The sequence below is a fragment of the Anser anser genome (genome assembly GCF_964211835.1).
Source record: "Anser anser genome assembly, chromosome: 2".
NCBI lineage: Eukaryota > Metazoa > Chordata > Aves > Anseriformes > Anatidae > Anser > Anser anser.
In genome coordinates, this window is record NC_139721.1 from 119,923,148 (window position 1) to 119,943,431 (window position 20,284).

The 20,284-nt window shown below is 38.6% G+C and overlaps 1 protein-coding gene across 21 annotated transcripts in view; it reads right to left on the bottom strand.

Moving 5' to 3' along the window:
* Window positions 1-914: 914 nt before the first annotated feature.
* RBMS3 (RNA binding motif single stranded interacting protein 3) overlaps window positions 915-20,284 on the bottom strand; it is a gene marked incomplete at its 3' end in the record, with an annotated part of 701,513 nt that continues 682,143 nt past the window's right edge. For 19 of the 21 annotated variants that reach the window (XM_083823203.1, XM_083823200.1, XM_083823205.1 and 16 more), the window contains 3 exons: window positions 13,466-13,546; window positions 10,836-10,963; window positions 915-7,025 (listed from right to left, as the gene is read on the bottom strand). In XM_083823203.1, the coding sequence (XP_083679329.1) occupies window positions 7,019-7,025; window positions 10,836-10,963; window positions 13,466-13,546 (216 nt within the window). Of the gene's footprint in view, window positions 7,026-10,831; window positions 10,964-13,465; window positions 13,547-20,284 lie in introns of those variants that run through there. The other 2 variants (XM_083823198.1, XM_083823193.1) reach the window with 1 other exon arrangement.

A 20,284-nucleotide genomic window follows, 5' to 3' on the forward strand; every position in this document is an offset into this window, starting at 1 on the left:
TGGAAAAATCATCCTGCACTGAGTGCAGCCTCAGGACCACTTCTGCCAGCCATCATTTATCACGGTGACTTGTGCTCTGCTAAATAAAATGGAGACTTTGGCATGGAGTAGTCCTTCTGAAAACAAGACTGGCAACAATGGGACAAGGAGCAGAGGCACAGAGACTGAAGGGAACGAGAAGCTCACCTGTGGATTCTTCACTGGGCAGAACAAATGGAGGGGAAGCGCGTAGACAATCCCACAAACCATGTGAAGTGCTGAAGGAGACAGCCGCGCTCCTGCTAGGCTGGGAAAAGAGGAACACGCTGTGGTTCCCAACATGTGAATAAAGCTCCTCGGTGGGGAAGCAGAGTTACTGGAAACCTCCTGCCTGCCCTTGCCTTCAGCACAGAACGGCCCTTGTGGGAAGGTGCGTGCATGGCAATGCAGGAGCCGCTCGCTCAAGTTCCCCGTGAGATGTGGCCGAGGAGGCGATTTATTTCCAGCTCCCTTTCCAGATGAAGTATGGCTTGCACTACCACTGCCTAGGCTGTAGTTATTCTGTAAATAAAGATTTTCTGTCTTCCACGTGGCAACTTTTGCCCTGAAGTCACTCTTTAAAGTAAGCCTCAGAAACAGGCAGGTGAACGCAGCTGAGAGCCCGGAGAGCGGGTACCTGTTAGTGCTAAACATTCGGTTTTGGTGTGAGAGAAACTTTCTTCCGTATTTCAACTTCTAACACGTAGGAGGTTGTGCTGGTGACAGGGCAGCAGAACTGTCCTGTATCTCCGATGCTTTACTTCTGCTCGGTGAAGGCGCGGAGGAGGCAGACTTTGCTGCAAAGCCTTTCTGCTCCCTCTGTGCTCAGCGCGCACGCTGCAGCCTCGGGAAGCCTCCGCACCACAGTTCCACAAGAACACAGAGTCACCCAGCTCTTTTCTTTCTTTATTTTTTTATTGAAAGCTTCATCAAAGAAAACAGAAGTTTAAACCTAACATCCACTGATCTACAGAAAGCCCCAGGAGTGGGAAAATGGCAGCTATTAGGATTGTGGTACAAATGGAAAACATCAAAAAAAAAATCATAGCAGTACAGATCTTTCAAAGACATTCTGAGACATCAGCACACAGATGCCCATATAAATAAGATTCATAATTTAATGTATCACAGAGGTTCTGTATTCTACATTTTGGCTACAATGAGGTCTGTAAGGGCTTTAAAGAACCTCTGTCCCACTTTTGTGATGCACGTTTTCTTGATAGGAAGTTCATCTGCTTTCAAAGCTGCTTTGATTTTTCTTACAGACAGAATCTGTTCATTCTCCTTTAAAAAGGAAAACAAATAAGTGTTCCTATATGAATTCTGTATGCTTCCTGGTTTTTACATAAAGTTGTTTTGCCTCCAAAAGACAGTAGAATTTTCCTCCACTCTGGAATACAGAATATTTAATAATACTTCAGTTACATAAACATCATGTTCTCTTCTCTAGGCTGTATTTTTGGGCTTTTAAAAATATAACTGTCTGTAAATTCCACCAAATTCATAAAATTTTTATCCAAGAGAAAGACACTTATAGGCAGAAATTAAAGTTGGGCAGATACTCTCTTAAGGACAGCAGATCCAGATCTTGGAAGGTGCTTAGACCTCGCAGGGTTTGGCCCTACAAGGAGACATGTATTTGTGAACCTGTCAAAGGCTGATATTTTTCTCTTCATTACACATTTTTACTGACTTGACAGAATGCAACTGTCACTGTTGGGGAGTGAAATCCTGAACAACTGAAATAAAGACAAACATTTTTCTCATCATGAAAAGCTAAAGCAACACTTTGTCTTTCTTTTACTTTTTAACAACTTTTCTCTCATAGTTTTCTGTTAATTTGAACAAAGAACATGTTAATAAAGGGGAGAAGAAAGGGTCTCTTCTGCCTGCTTTGAGGCACAAAGGTGAATAAATCTCTGGGGTACATACAGAGCTCTAGCCTATTTAGGTGACAGGAGCAATATAGAAAAAAACGGTGCTCTTTTTGAGGGCTAGCTTTCCTTACACTGCATCTTTGCTGCTTGCTGAGATTCTAGAAATCTGCTCCAGTGAGGGACAGGAGTCTGCCGGTCACTCAGCCCTCCTCTGGGAAAATGTGCGGGCGTGACTGTGTGTACGCGTATTAGAAATGAATCATCATTATTAGAGCCAATTGCCATTAAACTGAAAAGACTAATACACCAAATGTCAGTGTCTTTGTTGTTTTCTGTTTTGCATTTCCATCACACCGTGACTGTTTTCTCAGTTCACATGGGCTACCTAGAAAGACCTGTAAAATCCCTTACCCTAGGGCACTTCTTTTGTATAAGGACCAATTTCATGTTAAATAAAGTTTCGAAAGGAAATGTTGACCATGTGTGTATCAAACGTTACTATCTTCAACTACCACATTTGGTCTCACCACTAAAAATAGATCGCTTTATTACTTTAAGCACATTATCACTCTTAAGCATGACTCTTACTGTAGGTGGAGTTCAGCTAGTCTGCCTAAACCTGTTTTGCTCATGTCAACCTCAGCATTAAAATGAAGTGGCATGAGGAGCACCATCAAGCTTAAAATCATGAAGCATGGCAATTTCTTAAACACTTATTATCAGTCTCATCCTTCAGTACCATAAACAACATAATATAGATCCAAATACTATGACATATTAAAAATAAACTTTATTACAATGCAGGCTTCCTCAAATTTGCTGAGTTTTGGTACACATACATACATAAATAATACCCTTCATTCGATTTTTACTTGTGTAAAAATCCATTTGAATGCTTCAGCCCATTGCCCATTGAAAGTTTAAGCCCTCAACTTCCCTAATAACCAGCCTTTATCTTCTACAGTTGGGCATGCATCCATAGCAGAAGACAATACAACGTGATGCAATTGCTCTCAGATATGCCTCATTCTGCATTACAGTGGATTTCTTGACCAACACAACCAAGGCAGTCTCTTGGTAAACAGAACTATACAAGTAAGCACAAGCTAAGGACATTTCAAGAGTCTGTTTCACTGGAAGGCAATAGGAGGACATTCACAATTTGAGGCCTGACTGTCACAGGTGAAAAGTGCTTACAAAACCAGCAGTAGAGCCAGATAGGAAGAAGAGTCCCTCAACGATCTCACTGGAAAAAGTGAGACTTTTCAGTGCCCTGATCTACACTCTGGTCAGCACCTGCAAATATAACACTCTCTTCAGTTCCACTGTATCATTTTTTTCTCAGTGTTAAGTGACGAGCCCAGGTATTCAGAATTTTCTAGCCATAATTCATATTTTTCTGACACCCATCCCGTATTTATCTTTTAAAGTAAAAACAAAAATACCAAACCTGAACATCCAGATTTGACTATTTACAAGAATTCAGGTGTGATGGAAAGTACATACGCAGTTCAGCTTATGGATTTGATGTTGCTTCTAGACCGCTGGGCCAGGCACCATTGCCTTTGACTTCTAGAGTTGTTTCTGCAATCTTTCAGGAACCCTCGTGATATTTAAAGCTAATTGGCAAGACATAGATACTGACTTTATGAATTCTGATCTTCAAAAACAAGAAAAAAAAGAAACTCAAAAAGATAATAATAAACCTTCCAATAAACCTTATTAGCCAGAACATAAAGAAAACCAGTTTTAGAGTTCAGAAGCCACCAAGTATTCCTGTGCTATGATGACAACCATGCAGCAAGTGTGTTGCTTTTCGTTATCTTTTATCTCATCTTAAAATTTTTACAAATAAGTTACCACTTTCTGAGCATTTTGTATGTTCCGTTTTTTTTTCTTACCTTACGATCTATGTCTATTTATACTCAAAGCTCACATTACATATAAAACATAGACTTTCAAGTACCATTTCACTGATTTTTGGGAACAGTAAGATGATCAATTGCATTTAGGGGATCCATTTTCTTTCCTCTTCTTCTTCCTCTATTTCTTTGCTTTGTTTCTTTTGATTTCAAACACTATTAAACATTGCAGCATGGAAAAAAAGAAAAGGAACAATTCTAACACAGAATGCACTTGAAACACTTTAAAGTGACAGGCATCGTGATACCGTGCTGCCTGTCTGACTTAATAAAAAACACTGAGATTGCTTAAATTTGTTTGCTGAAAAAAATAACAAAAATGTCTCTGAATGTATAAATAAAGCAGCAGAGTTCTGAATAGAAACAAGAAGGTACCTCAGCATATTCATCAGCCACATGGTAGCTACCTTGTAGCCTCATTGTTGATAGTAAATGAGACTTTTTGTATGTCACATTAGAACTAACACAGAAACAAATATGTTTATTTCCTATTTAACTGAATTGTGCCTGGGATTATCACTATTTGTACAAAGAATTCAGAGAGAGACAGAAAGAGAGTACGTGTAGAAAGGAAGAAAATAAGGCTAGATTGATTTTTCCCCCATATGCCCTCCAAAGACAGAGGGAACCTTTATCCAAGGACAAAATTCAAGTGCCACTCTCAAAAAGCAACATGTAATGAGACAGTATGTGGAACAGAAAGAGATGTGATTTTTTTTCTGAATTAAAAACGTGAATATTGTTGTTCTTTTACTTTGGCATCATCTGGTTTTCAGAAGTGTCGAGTATCAACAACTACTCTGGAGAAAGCAGAAGTTTTATCACTTCTGAAAATCAGGCCCTCTTCCTATGGTGAAGAACCACGTGAACTCCCATTCCTCTCTTTTATATGTTGCATATCTAGCAGCCATTTACTTGGGAAACCCCCTCCCACCCCACACTACATTAAAATATATGATCTTGTTTTATCAATTTAAAAAAATAATTGTGTACTTTTCCCCCAAAAGACAGGTTAGGGAAACAGAGATCTCTTTTTTAGAGTTGGGTGGCTGAATCAGATTGATCCAATATAAATGTTTGAATTTGATTATTTTTAATGGATACCCTGTCTCTAATGCACCACAATAAATGTGATGAAGCTTCCCCTCTCTTCTGAATGGAGGAAAGTTTAAAAATGTTTGGTTTAAATTTACATATAGAAATATGTATATGTATGTATATATTTAAATGCTGCTTTTCTTCTGCCTCCTTAAGGAAAAAAATCATCTTTTGACTTGCTTTTCACCTTTTTTGGTTGCTTGGAAAAATCAAGGGCCATAATCAAGATTTCTCTGTGGAAAAAAAACTGTCATTCCTGAAACAGGTTTCAGTGGATTCAATTTAGTTAGTGTCTTTTCTGCCTAATCATACTAATTAGTGATTGTCAGCCAACATATTAAGACAACGGAAATCATAGCAGAGAAGAATAATTTTAAACTTCCTGCCTGCATGACAATACGAGCGTAAGTCATTTTCAACATTTCTGCTTGTATGGGAGAGCTAAAATGAGAACAAAGATCGAGTTTGCTTTCTGTCGCATCTAACTGGCAATTCGAATGCATCACCAAAAAACGCAGAATTAAGGTGGCTATGCATGCTGGACGATGACAAAGACTGAGGTGAAGAAATGAGTCTGTGGTATGTTGGAATTCAGAAGGAAGACTGTTGTTTCAGAAGAAATACCAAGGATCAGGCAATTTAACAGAAAAACCCATCAAAATTAAGCCCACCTGGACAGATTAGTTGGTGACCCGCTCTCCTGCTTTGTGATGTTCTCCAAAGCACGCCATCAATAAGCTTCTCATACCAACTATTCTGAAATTTCCACTATAAACATATGCAGTATGTAAAACACCAGTGGAAGATAGTTTAAACAAACAAGAAAGTAAGAACTGGTCCGGCCATGTAGGTCAAATAAAGATAAAAAAAGAAAAAAAACCTCTATCTTCTGGACTGCGTTAGGGTGTCACTTCATCTTTGGTATAAAATAGGCCATCCATAGGCTGCATTTGTTCACAACTAGGAAAGACTACAGAAATTGTCAACAATTTCTTCTATCTATTGCTTTTTTTGCACTTTTTTGACCATAAGCTCCTATCTACTTAAGTTTTTTTAATGCTCTTAAGCTAGGTTTTTGCAATGTGACAAGCAAAGCAGACTAAAAACTTCTTAAAGCTCATAAAAAAGACTGCAGATAAAAAGCACTAATGCTTTTGCTAGCGATCACGCTTTGTAAATAAAAAAATCTGCATTCTGCAAGAAAAAAACCCTGCATTCTCTACAATGCAGCAAGTTTTTTTCTCAATTCAATAACTTTACTGTAAAATGCTTTAGCCTTCTAGAATTTTTTTCTGTCAACACTTAAGACAAAGTTCATAAAAGTCCCAGCATTTTTCCAATCCTTTCAGTTGCCACAGTTCCTTTATCATCAACTTTTCTTCAAAAGAAGAAAATCATTTTCTTTTAAACTGTACAGTTTATTTTTGTTCACCCCAAAAACTCAGTCTATTAAACTTCTGCACCAGCACCGGTGTGAGCAGTTTCAATTCATTCTCGGGTTTTCTAACAAGACGTTGACAGCTTGCCTTGAGAGCCTTTGACGTCCTTAAAATTAAGGCAATTAAGATTCAAGATAAACCTTACCTAAACATTTCTTTAAAACAAACACTTGAACAACAACAAAAAAAAGAAAACAACAAAAAAGAACAAAAAAAACAACCAAAAACCACTCTAAATTTAAAACAAGAAGAAAAATAAACTGAGAGAAAAAGAGTAGCTTAATTTTTGAGGAAGACAATTGGTTTTCATCTCAACTTGCTCCCTCTTGACATCATCAGTTTTTTTCTGTTAAAAAAGAAAATCTAGCTACACCTCCAGGTAAATTCTGAATTCAAATGTTCGTCCAGATGAAATGTCAACCCAGCATTTCTCCTCTGGGTTTTTTCTTTAGTTAAGAAAAAAAAAAATAGCAAAAATAAAATTGTCAGACTACATGACGGAACCATTTGCACAGCACATAAAAACACTGTTTTGTTTTCGTTGGGAAAGGTAGAAAAAAAAAAGCATTCATTTGACGCCTGTGCAAACTGGAAGCCAACTTCTTGTTCAGTGAAGTTTCTCCATTCAAGGCAAAGATTTCAGACCGACATTCTTCAGTCCTGTTTATTGTCTGTAAAAACAATTGAATTAAAGTGGTCATTAAGTCAAAACAACTTTGAAATAGGCTGCTCTCTTTTTTTTCCACCCAATTCCCTTTAAAAGTTATCCAAGCTAAACTAACTTTGCAGCTGTTTAAATATGATACCACCACCAAGCTGAAAATAGTCAGGCAGAAATAGGGAACTCCTGCTTTGGGGACGTTAACACATCCTAAGCAGATGACTTTACTTTTGTTAATGCTATGCTTAATGGGCAGTCCAACTACAATGAAATGAGATGAATACGTGGCTTAGCACTGTGTAAATATTTCAAGAGTAATACAATAAGAGAGTGAATATTTTCATAATATTAAGTGGCACTATTTATTTTGGATACTAATGATAAAACAAAGGATAAAATTACAATAAAAGGATACGTCCAATTTGTTAATAAGAACACATTTTCTGATGGCAAGAATAGTTAGACTGTGGAACAGTCTGCTTAATGAGCCAGTTATTTCTAACTTAGAAACTTTTGAGATAATATTAGAAAAATATCTTTTTTTTTTTGAACATATAGTTTCAAGTCTTGCTAAAATTAGCACAGAGAACAACCTAAACTACCATTTTTTAAAGATAACTCCCATTTTGTGTTTTTGAGGTTTCATGAAATTTAAAGACATGTCTAATAAAACTTATCTTGGCAAGATGACACAAGATCCTGGGGGAGATGTAGATCCTACTTACAAACACTAGTAAATGTATCAGTAAGCTATCAGTAAGAGATAGTTATTGCTTCTCCTACAGTTCTCAAACCTTGTATGGAAAAAATGCTTTTACAACTCAAGTTCAACTCAAGAAAAGCTAGCACCTTTCCTTTCTGAGCATTAAAGCATTTGCCTTGCTTAGTTTTAAATTAATGTTATTATTATGAGTTAATATTTGCCACAGAACTATTTCTTCAGTATGGTAAACATAAAATGAACTTTGATTTTAAATATCAAATTTTCCAAAGAATTTTTTTCATTGCACGAAGCCTTGAAATTAATATTTTGAATGTAACAACAGATGTATGTGGAAAATAAGAATTAACTACTTACTTAGGATTTCTAAAGCAGTTCTCTATGCATAACTTCCAGTAGGAGTACTCAAGTTGGACTTCTCAGTGCCTAAGATTTTACTGCCTCTCTGAGCAGAGTGGGCACCAAAGGGTCACAGCACACATTCTCTAACAACCTGGCACTGAGGTTGCCCAGAAAAGGCTTCAGAAAAACTGAACTCTTCCTACATTTAAAATCAGAGTACTTTGTTCAACAGAGTTTTGTTTAGGGGTAAGAGAGTACAATTTCCAGGGGGAAGGATCACCATTTAAAGCCACTTCATAGATTTCACACTCTTATGTGGAAAATTAAAGATTTATGAGGAGAAGAAAAGAGGCATTGCAGGTCTAAAACAATTAAGATGATTTCCTCATAGAGTTGAGCTGTCTGCTCAGAAACAGAAGGCTGCTTCTCCTATATTGCTCCACTTCTAGAAGTCAGGTTTTTGATATGAAGTCATCATTTCTGAACATCCCTGTGTGGGATGCTCAAATAGAGCAGCCAGCATATTAAATGAAAGAATGTGTATGCTGATGAAAAAAAGGGGAACTTAATTTTTAAATCTTACAGTTTATTTTTGCGTACAGAATACAAGATCCTTGTAACACCCTGAGTACCTTTCCCCTCCTTCATTGCCTGCAGTTTCATGATTGTTGTAAAGAAAATAAAAACAATGAAATAACACTGTTAGAACTTTTCTCCTGACTGATCAGTTCCTATGAAACTGTTTTGTAGTGTCTGCCTTTTCCTTTGCCTATATTTGACAAAACCATTATGTGGTCATGTTAATTACTTCCTCTCTATTGCTTTGAAAACAGATGTATATTGGGCATGGTACTTGTTATTAATAAATGTGACCTTCGAAGAGTGGATTAAAAACATTATATGTTAATTGCTAAATAACTTCATTTGATATTATATTAAAGGTTACCAAAATATTCTGGTAGGAATTGTTGTAAGACAGAGATTGCATACATATTTCTTTCTTTCTACAACTTCCCACACTTTGCATTTCTGCCCACAACTGGCAGACACAAATAGAGGGCACTTTTCAGAAAAAAAAAAAAATCACAGTAAAAAATATGTAGTGGATCTCTCCATGTGATTTAAAAGGAAAGAACTTCCTCTGAATATAAATACCAGTGCCATTAGAACTCTGGCCATCACTGCAACAAGGCAGTAGCTGGCAAGGAAAGATGAAGGATCTCATTCTCAGAAAAGGTGGGAATTCACCATGTGAGAAAGAACACAACACTCATTTCAATAAAGAATCACAATGTAGTTTACTCCTCTGTGGGAAAAATTCCAGAAGCAGCTGCTCACAGCTACCTTATGAACACATCTGAACTTAAGTTCTTCTGGTTGGAGACTTAACTGAAAGCGAACTGGATCATAGGAATGATCAAATCCAAGTACCTTCAGAACACTGTCATCAAAGCCAGTGAACAGGATGGCACTGTCACGTGTATTTCTCTCTTGGCCAACTGTATTCTGTAAGTACTTTGCCATCACAGGTACTAGAGAGTTTGATGGCTAGGAGGGGTACACATGCATAGACTGTGTCTCCAAAATAGAGTACTGGATGAATCAACAAAATGCTTGTGATCAACTGCTTTTGTATTTACATCTGAACAAATATGGGAGTGACATATGAAAAAGTGAGATATTATAAACATAAATATGGCAGTCAAAAAGGGACATTGTGTGATCTGACACCATTGTTTATTCATGTGTTAAACAAAGAAATGCATCTTCCACTTCCAGAGGTCACAAATGAAGTAAAGCAACTGACAGATTGGTATAATTCTTATCTTCTCTATACCAGCTCATATATTATGCCTCTTGCACTATAAGTACTATGTCACGATGCATTAACTGACATACCAAATGTTTTTCTTATCTGATGATTTGTCTACTTCCTTCCACAAGATAAAAATTGCATAATTGTTTTTACAATGATACTGATTTTCAATGTACATTTATTAATAAATGGCTGTGTTTGGAGTACGGCAAAATTCCTAGAATTGGTCCAAATTCCTAGAATCTGTCTGTGGATCAGTACCTGTGACTAAGTCCCTGACTTGTCTTCAAGAGGACTGATTCTGTTATCTCAAAGGGAAGGACTGTAAGAGGATAATTCAGAAAATGATGGGGTTCTAGGTCCAGCTATCAGTGTATAGATCTTAAATTTTGCAAGGTATTCCATGGGAAGCAAATAAAGTGAGCAGAGATTGAGAGAAAGACAATGTAGTCTTTGCCTCATCACAGTATTTTCCATTCTGTTTCTAGCTTCTGCCCACCTGGTGTCTGCATGGCACCAGTTTAGCATGCTCACAAATACCCATTTGGGGCAATTTACACTGTTTAACTAGCAGGACTTTCGGAAATGAACCTTCATGTTTGTACCATGCTAATTTTTGCCACTGCAAAATTTAAGTCCTGTTTATAACCTCAGATGCTAGATGGTGGTTAAGCCCGGTATGGCAACTGTTAATGCAGTTGTTGAGATCCTTCTGAGTCCAGAATAAGCAGAAGCCTGCTAGAGAGCATGGAACTCAAGAACAATTTGCTTAGGTGAGGCCATCAGGCAAAACCCTCTACTAATTACACTACTATATATACAATACTCATCTGAACTTAATGAAGCTATGCTGAATTTATATTGCTGAAATGGGAAGCAGAATTTGGGCCACTATATGGAGGAGACAAAACCCTCAGTCTACGAAGTATATGCCTACTTACTTAGACTGTTGGTAAGAATATGCAGGTGCATGTTCACTGGATGTTTCCACTGTCATCTGTTGCTGTTGACCACTGGCTTCCTGTGATGACGATGCTACTGTCTGTGGAGAAGTATCAGCAACAACACCCTAGGGAGTCAAATAAGATCATGAAAAACTTACTATTTTTAGTCACTTTAGTGAATTACATAAAGGAACTCAGCACCAGCTCACATTCCTGTATTTCTCTAGAAATACTGTATGGTTGAGAGAGTTTGAGATAGGAGAACCACATGCTAACCCAACAAACTACATTAGTTTACAGAGATAATCCAGCAATGAGAATCTTCCTTAGTGTACTAACATCTCCAGTACTTTGCTCTCACAAGCTGCAGTGGCAAATACCTCCACATTTGGGAATGGTTCTCTGTCCATTCAAAGCCAAAGGCAAAACTTCTGACTTCAGTGGAGTCTTGATTTTACCTCGTCTTTTCTTTAACAAATGTATGGCTCTTCTGACTTTCACTTACCTACCCCAACTTCACAGTGAGTTCACTTTTATTTTGCTCATTTTACAGTGAGATAGAAACAAAGATTAGGTCCACCACCCTCTGCTTTATTACATGTCCATCAGAATTCTAGCTACCTTAAGAAAACAATGCACTCCGGTCAGTGCACTTATGCATGTTTCATTTCAACAATAAATTTAACTCGCACTAAATATTTTTACCTGTTAAGTCAAAGCTCCAATGAAGTTTTATTTACAAATTTGTAAACAAAACAAACAAAAAAGGTAAGTAGATATACAAAAGTTGATATGCATGGATTTAACATTATATTCAATTTTTTAGCCTATTTGGACAGTCTGAATTCTAACTATTTTTGCATGCTTTCAAGGTGAACTACATTTTCTTTCCTTTACTCTCATATTTGGTGTCTTGGCCACACTAATAACACTAGCAGGTCTCTCCAGGGAACATGCATTATTACCACATTGCACACAACAGAGCCAGAAGAGGGAGCACAAAGCACTTGCTTTGTTTTCATTTGAGTCCTATGTAAACAAAAGGTAGTTTATTTTACATTATCTGTGGAAAAGAAAGTGTTTAATTTCTCATAAATTCTACATATCTGTTGCTTAACAGACTATCAGTATTATCTTTTTCTGTCTATGTCTTTATGCTTCTACAATTGTCCATCTCATCTTGAGAATGTAAGCTCTCTGGGGCAGAGACCATATTTTTTGGTCTCTGCTTGTGGGGAGCATCCAGCGTAGCAGGGTCCTGGTTCATGATGCTACATGAATACAGATAAACAATAACAATAATAGTATTCACTGGATCAGAGCAAGACAGGCTATATATTTGGATAATATTTAATTACTACATCATAGGACTTTATCAGGCATGAATATACCAGTGGATGATGGTGAGGAGGGCTCAGGAAGAATTAAATTAATTTCTCATTGGTACTGGCCAGTACTGATGCATGAGCCACTCTCATCTCCATCCCACGGTTTCCTTTTGATTCAGATTTGTATCTGTCCAGTTTATTACCAAGAATGGCAATTAAAAGAGGTACTCGTAGCCCATTTGTAAGTAAACAAGGCCCAGGGCAGAATTATCCTCTAGCAAAAAAGATTAAAAGTATGATCAGCACAATATGACAAAACAGTAGCAGCCTTTTCTGTGGGACCTCATTTAGAAATTTCAGAGAACTGGGAGAAACCAGGATGAGTACTTGACTGCTGGTGGGGCCATGCCAACAGTACCACTAACACAGCAGCCTCAAAGCACAAAGCAGCAATAGCAGCAACTTCGAAGTCCACACAGCTGAAGACAGAAGTATGGAGACCCTGGCACCCCTCACATTACCCCAGTGTAGGGGAGAAGTTATTAATAAAAGGGAATAGCACCAAAGAGAAGCACACACTGAAGAGGATGCCAAGGCTCCCTCCTCTCGCTGTGCTTGGTGGCCCTTATAACGCTGCACAGAAGTGGAGGCCGAGCTGATGCTCTCCCAGCAGCTTGTGGTCTACAGGGTTGAGTAAATACTTACTCATTAGACTGTCATCAGCATGACTCAGCCCCAAGGAGGGAGGGAGCGAATCCTTCCTCAAGGATGAAAAAGCACTCAGTCAGTGCAGCATCCTCCACGTCTGTATATACAAGAGGAAGGTTTCCATTGCTCAATCACTTTTTCTGGTGGCTAAATGTTTCAGCAATTATCTATACTTGCTAAGGACCGCATCAAACCCTCTTGCAATCTTCTCTTCTTGGAATCTCTTTTGGGTTCGTGGTCTGCCTTGCTGGGTTTGTTTTCCTGTCTCTTCCCATCTCCCTCCCAAGTACATGGGGAAAAAATAGTAATAATCACTGATACTTTATTCCATATCTTGATGTAGAGCAAAAAAAATGCAAAACAAGAGCCCTTGCAAATAATCAATCAATCAATAAATAAATATAAAGGAAAGGAGAAAGAAAGAAAAGAAAAAGAGTAAGAATGTGCAGTCTTAATTTTAAAAGCTGGAAGACGTACTATTCCATAAAGTGATTTTTAGGCCCCTCTCAAAAAACAGGTGCAATGAGGCATAATAGATAGAAGACTTCTGTTACCCCTTTACTCTGCTTTCTTGGATGGAGATAAACTTACTTCAATAGGGACAGCTGTTGGAGGCACAGGAGTGTACTGGGGAATGTAGGTCCCTTGCATAGGTGCAGCAGCAGTCATGTACTAGAACAAATTGAAGGCAAATTAACATTAGAAAACCACAATCAAGCTGCAAAGAAACCCCAACATAATAGAAGCATGACGCTCTTTCAATTTTCTGTAAAGAGTTTGTTGGTTAATGTATAGTCTACTATTTCTTTTAATTAAAGATTTTAGCGAATGGTAGGAATTACCTTCTAGCTATCAAAACTCACAGTCTTGAACTTCAAAGTCAGGTCACATTTGAATACAGGCGATAGTAAACATATTGCTGATAGATTCAGATTGTATTATTTTTTCACATGCTTTCTGAAACTGAGAGACTCCTATTTGTACTTATAAATAAAACAGTAAAGAGACATGATAACAGCCTATATATATATATAGTGTTTACAGATACAGGAACAGTCTAAACAATATTTTGGAATCTTATTTATCTTATCTTAATGACACCTAGAAAACATGAAGCACAAAATTTGACAGTTTTATTCCCGTCTATATTTAACCATATCATTAAGAGCATTTCAGTTTACAGGGAGTGGAGGGGTGATCCAAGACAGGAAAAATAAACGAAGAGGAAGACATGTCTGGGAGCCTTTTGTACATAGAAGCCTTAACTAAATTCTTAAGGATCATTTTTAATATCCAGGGATCTTTTCTATGCATTTTGAAGCTTCTCCCAATTATTCTTACAGCAACGCTTGGTATTAGCTTCTCCAAAATACTTTCTCTCCCAAGTACTACAAGATACTATTTTTTTTTTTTTTTATTTATGAGTGCATGTGAATTTTGCCATCGGTATGGCACTAATCTCTTTATATACAGCAATTCTTAAAAAGCTCTTGAACTGAATGCAACAGATTGTTCAAGTCTTCAAATAAAGTATCGATATTAAGTTGTCAGATCCCGATGTATTTTTCTTTCTACAATCCAGTCCTAACTGCATGTCTTCACTGACAAGAATCTCAGAATGTGCCCAATCCCACAACTGACTGTATGACACTTCCACTACATGTTATCTTCAAAGACACACTGAAGATCTGAATCAGCCCAAAATGTATGTGATGAATTTTAAAATGCGTTAAATATAGATTTGCTTCCTGGCAGAGCTAGGAAGTGCTTGCAAGATTTTATTCTGCTGTTTATAGTAAAATTTACATTTAAAGCACTCTCTCACCTCAATTCTAAACTAACTGGATGGCTTGATATGCCTGTCACAAACATGAATTACGAAATTGCAGAGTTGGGTACAGACTGGAGAAAGGCCTGAGGGAATGAGAACGTCATATTTGAGAATCCAAGAGCTAAATTCTGAAGTAAGAATCATTTACTTTTCATTCAAGTAATGAAAAATTAAAGTAAAAGAAAAAAAAAAGTTATTTCAGTGAAATTGTTTTCTATAGAACAAATAATCAATGAGAAACACGGGTGACATAGAATGTACACTTGTAATAGGAGCAGAATGTTGTGTTGAAAATCATTACAATATTTGTGAATACAAATTCACAGCATTTTCCTTTGAGACAAAGAGAGACAGGAACGTCCCCCATGTATGTGTGCCTGTACCAGGCCATGATTTTCTGCATCTCCTTTCTCTTCTTCTTCAGAAATAAAACTGAATTCAATAGTTTTTTTACGAATGCTAACCCACCAAAGACATTAGGCCAACTGTCCCTATTGTACTCAGTACAGTTGGACTATTCTCCTGGCTTAAGGATTAGGAACTAATGAGAATGCTACCGCGGGGTGTTCCAGAGCGGCTTCCGCTCCATTCGTTCTGCTTTGTAGTGCTGCCGTCACATGTTGGGGTGACATCCGCTGTGTGGCATTGTTCTAAACATGTCAATATTTAACAGTAACCTGAAGCTCTCTTGCAGTTCTGCAATGACCTATAGGGGCTTTAAATACCTACCCAGGCTCGCTTCACTCAACTATATAAACATTTTAATTACCAGTGTTAATTTAAAGACTAAAGCGGCCTTATTTAGCTTAGATTTCCTCAGAATTCTTTCCTGAACCCAGCAGATCACTGCTGAGACTCATAAGGCGCGGTTGTCTTCCATTCTCTTACCTTACAAATAGATATGAGTTCTAATACAAAGACATCAAATTATTCAACTGCCTTTTAATTCAAACAGCTCCATTTTTTGCAAAACCCTTTGGCACTGAGTTCTGTAGCACAATGGAAACTGTCTGGGAATTACTTGGTGTTTTTGCTGGCAAGCACTGCTCTTGGTAGTGCAAGAGCACGGAGCATCCCAGTTGTGCCAGACTCCATGAAGGACTCCAAAAATGTGACTTCTTTCCTCTACGTAACATATTCTGCTCATGTAAATGTCCACTGTAACGGTGGTTCAACGTTTTGGTTAAATCACTTGGGGCTCTAAAACAATGTCAAAAACAGTTAAAAAAAATCTGTGAGCAAAATTAGTTGCAACAATGGCATAAATTAAAATCATTTTACCCAGCTCGGCAGCTAAGCTCCACCACAGCTGCTCTCTCACTCCCCATCCTCAAAGGGAAAGGGGGGAGAAAATACGATGAGAAGGGCTCAAGGGTTGAGATAAGCACAGGGAGATCACTCAGCAATTATTGTCACAGGCAAAACTGACTCAGCATAGGGAGATTAATAAAATTTACTACCTATTAATAACAAGCTAGAGAAGTGAGAAACAAACAACAAACTAAAGACACCTTCCCCCATCCACCCTCTTCCACCTCCTCCCCCCGAGCAGCACAGGGGAATGGGGGCTGCAGTCAGTCCCTGACACTTCGTCTCCACTGCTCCTTGTCGGTCACTCTCTGCCCCTGCTCCATGTGGGGTCCCTCCCACGGGATGCCGTCCTTCCTGAACTGAGCCTGTGGGGGCTGCCCACAGGCAGCAGCTCTTCAAGAACTGCTCCCACACGGCTCCGTACCACGGGGTCCATCCCCCAGGAGCAAACAGCTCCAGCACGGGTCCCCCACGGGCAGCAGCTCCCCCCAGACCCCCTGCTCCTGCGTGGGCTCCTCTCCACGGGCTGCAGCTCCGGCCCGGGGCCTGCTCCTGCGGGGGCTCTCCATGGGCCGCAGCCTCCCCCAGGCCACATCCACCTGCTCAGGACCACACAGGATGAAGATTCTCCTTTATGGGCATTCCTTAATTAAGGGTCTCTGTTGTGATGGGGCTCCATGATGAGCACAGGTCCTGTACTCATGCATATAATCTGCATATAGCTTCTCACCTATCTCAAGAAATTAATGTAACTTGTAAGCAGGCAAATGGAAAAAATAGACTTCTCTGTCATAACATCACTGAGATTTATCTTCTCCATAAACCATACACGAGTTCTTTGTCCCTATGTACGTTTGAAAAGGAGACAGCATATCTCACATGATTGGCTTAAGAGCACCCAGTTAATTCCACTAAATATTAGTATTGTAAACACTGAAATAAGAGAATCTGAAAAATCCAAGCCCATTCTTTCTCTGTCATGCTCTTCCATCAGGATTAAAGATTCTTAAGCTAGAATGTGATTGGTCATTCAATAAAGTTTCACAAGGCAGAAGAAAACATTGTCCATTCTTCTTCAGCTGTACAGGCTTTGTGGGTCTAAAAGTAGAAGATGTTTATTTATGACAGTAAAATGAATAATGACTCTATGCACAGATGACAGATCTGGAGGGTTTCAGGGAGCTTGTTTGGCACTCTGATACTTTAAAAGCTGATAATTTCTAAATCAGGAAAAAAAAAGAGACACTGCTGATGGTACCCATTCTCTTAATTTGTTTGTACACTAGGATAAGGAATAATGGTTTAAAACTGTAAAAAGGTACATTTTGATTAATAATAGGAAGAAATTCTTTACTACGAGAGCAGTGAGGCACAGGAACAGGCTGCCCAGAGAAGCTGTGGATGCCCCATCCCTGGAGGTGTTCAAGGCCAGGCTGGATGGGGCTTTGGGCAACCTGGTCTGGTGGGAGGTGTCCCTGCCCATGGCAGGGGGGTTGAAACTGGATGATCTTTAAGGTCCTTTTCAATCCAATCCATATCATTCTGTGATTCTATGATTCTATTAGTTTTTTCACGCAATACACAGAGTCCAGATTCTTAGCACTGAAGATGCGCAATATTATAACATAATGCACACTTTACAATGCCTGTCTGCTTAATTCAGGCTGCACTCATCAGAGCAGCAGTTTACCCTATATGCTACATTAGCAATTCTGTTCACACCTTGTTCTAATGGGATTTTTGTCTTTAACTTTTTGAAACTGCTTAAGTATGTGAAAAAAATATATAAGGTGGAAAATGAGGGAGTAGTGATACACACACATCTGCTCTCCTTTTAGAGTAACTTTTTAGAGTAACTACAAAGAGTTAAACAAAAGGAGGTAGGTAACAAATAAGGAGCGGTGAGGGACAAAATGAAACTGTGGGAAGGATCATGATTAATTCAGAGGGCAACATCAGTTCTTACAGATCTACAAACAGCGGGGTATCGCAGCCTGGCTCCAGCAAGACTCCTTGAGCCTGCAGTAAACACTAAGCCCATAAAGGCAGCAGCCACTGGGAAGAAAAAAACAGGAGGAAAGCAGCTGCCTGCCCAGCAAGGGAGCACATTGAGGGAGGACAATGTGTTTCTCCCATCACAGGTGGAGTTGAGTGACCTGGGAGTAAGGTGCAGACAATGTCCAGTTATTTATTTGCCCTAGTCAGCCTTTCTTGGGCACAAGTTAATGTGGAGTCAGGCAAGTGCCTAGCAGGTGAGATACACGGCAGACACCTCTTATTCCAGTCATTAGGTGCTGAGCTTCAGCTGAGACAGTGCCTGAAAGAGCGAGTGCCTCTTGCAAGACTCCATTTATTCCACCAGCAGACTTTGACCACACACTATTTAAATTCTGAAGGTTACCATTAACAGAAACCATAAGAAACCACCCTCAAGTACAATTCTATTTTTAAGCCTAGTTGCCTGTGAAATAACACAGCTGTGATTACAAGAAGGCTACTGGTTGTATGTTAATTCTCACAGCCACTATGAGCACTGGGAGATTTTACAGAGTGACAGCAGTTGATAACCTGATCAACAATGAATTTGTTTCCTGGTAGAGAGAAAATCAGTATTTACAAAATGAGATATTAGCATATAAGTTTGCAGTAGATTCAGAAACCCTGAACACTTAGGATTAGTAAGCTTATTAAGGACAAGGAAGAAGGAGCTTTTATAAAATTAGTGTGAAAATGCTGCTTTGTTTTGCTTTTATTTTTATAGAAATGTCTATCTGATGCAAGAATCATCTTTCCCGATTTCATAGACCCACATGATCTCGAGAAGGCGCAGAGTCTTTTCAGCCAAGGACAGAGTCAAACTGCAGAATCCCTGCACCAGCATAAGCTATGAAACATTGTACCACATCAGCCTGCTGAAGGAAGATTAAATGGGTCTTCTTACGTGAGTAAATGCTAACCCATGTATCTTAAATGAGCAGAGATTCCAGAGTCTGGTCTTCAGTGACTTTGTGTGGTTCCATATCGCTGCATGAGCACAGTACAGTGACAATGACTTAGCTTTTTAGGATTCTCAGAATTAATGCCAGGGTTTATTTGTGTGTATGTGTTATTTTTTTTTTTTAAACCATCTGAGAAGTCTAGACACTGCATCACTAACAGAATTATGTGAAAACATTTACATTGCTGGAAAACTGAAGGAAATGAGACTGTTGGCTGGATTTATTTTTATCACCTCTTTTATTTTCTTACGAAGGAAACCTGCCCTCCCACTTTCAAATCTCTTTCCCTGCAAAGAAAAACTGCATCTCTCATTGACCCTTGTGAAATGGTTGTAACTGTAATGAAACATACAATAAAACTGCACTTTTTTTTTGTCCTTGGTTCCACCTTCTCATTTGAAAATACCCTGTTCTCCACCAGAAAAGAACATTGTCTTGCTGTGTCCTCTAATCCCATAGTCCAGCATGGAGATGCAGAACTCAGGAAGTGAAAAGGACCATCTAGTTCATCAACACCACTGGTGGTTCAATGAAATATGATATCCAGCAGTCATAGTTTTTACTTTAAACTTCAAATACCTTTCACTACCCAGAAGCATTCTCATCTTCCAGCTCAATCCTGTAATTATTGAGTAGCTGTTATTAATCTTAGTTTTCCCCAATTAATGAACACGAGAATAAAAGCTATGGAGTTTTTGCATATATTACAATATTTTTGCTAATAATTATCCGCCTGGCCTAAAATACAATGCTATTTTACCACACAATTACCACAGCCCTATCAAGTATAGCACTGTCATTCAGCAGAATCCCATCACTGGGCCACTGCACTCATTGTTCAGGCAGAGAATAGAAATCTTTACAAGATTTAACCTTCCTTCCCTGCTGCTCAGTAATACAAATGTATTTAGGAACACCGGCTATCACTTCCCTTTCAACCTTCCTAATGAGATGTTACCTAATTCTCCGAGCAAGTTAAATGAAGGTAGAGAGAATAATAACTTCAAGAACTATATTTACTAACTAATCTCCTTTTCTCTTCAGGAGTTCTAAGTATCCTTCACAAATCCCTACCTTTGGAAATCAGAGTAATACAAAGGTATTGAAGAAACAGTACAGAAGAACAAAACCCCCCACAGTTAACAGGTCTTTATTTCTGAATTCAGGTCTGCTACTAAAATAGAGTGATCAGGACTAATCAGATAAAGACTATTTAGAGTAAACAAATGTGAGAACAGTCAGATCACCGCCTACAGCTGTGCACTAGCA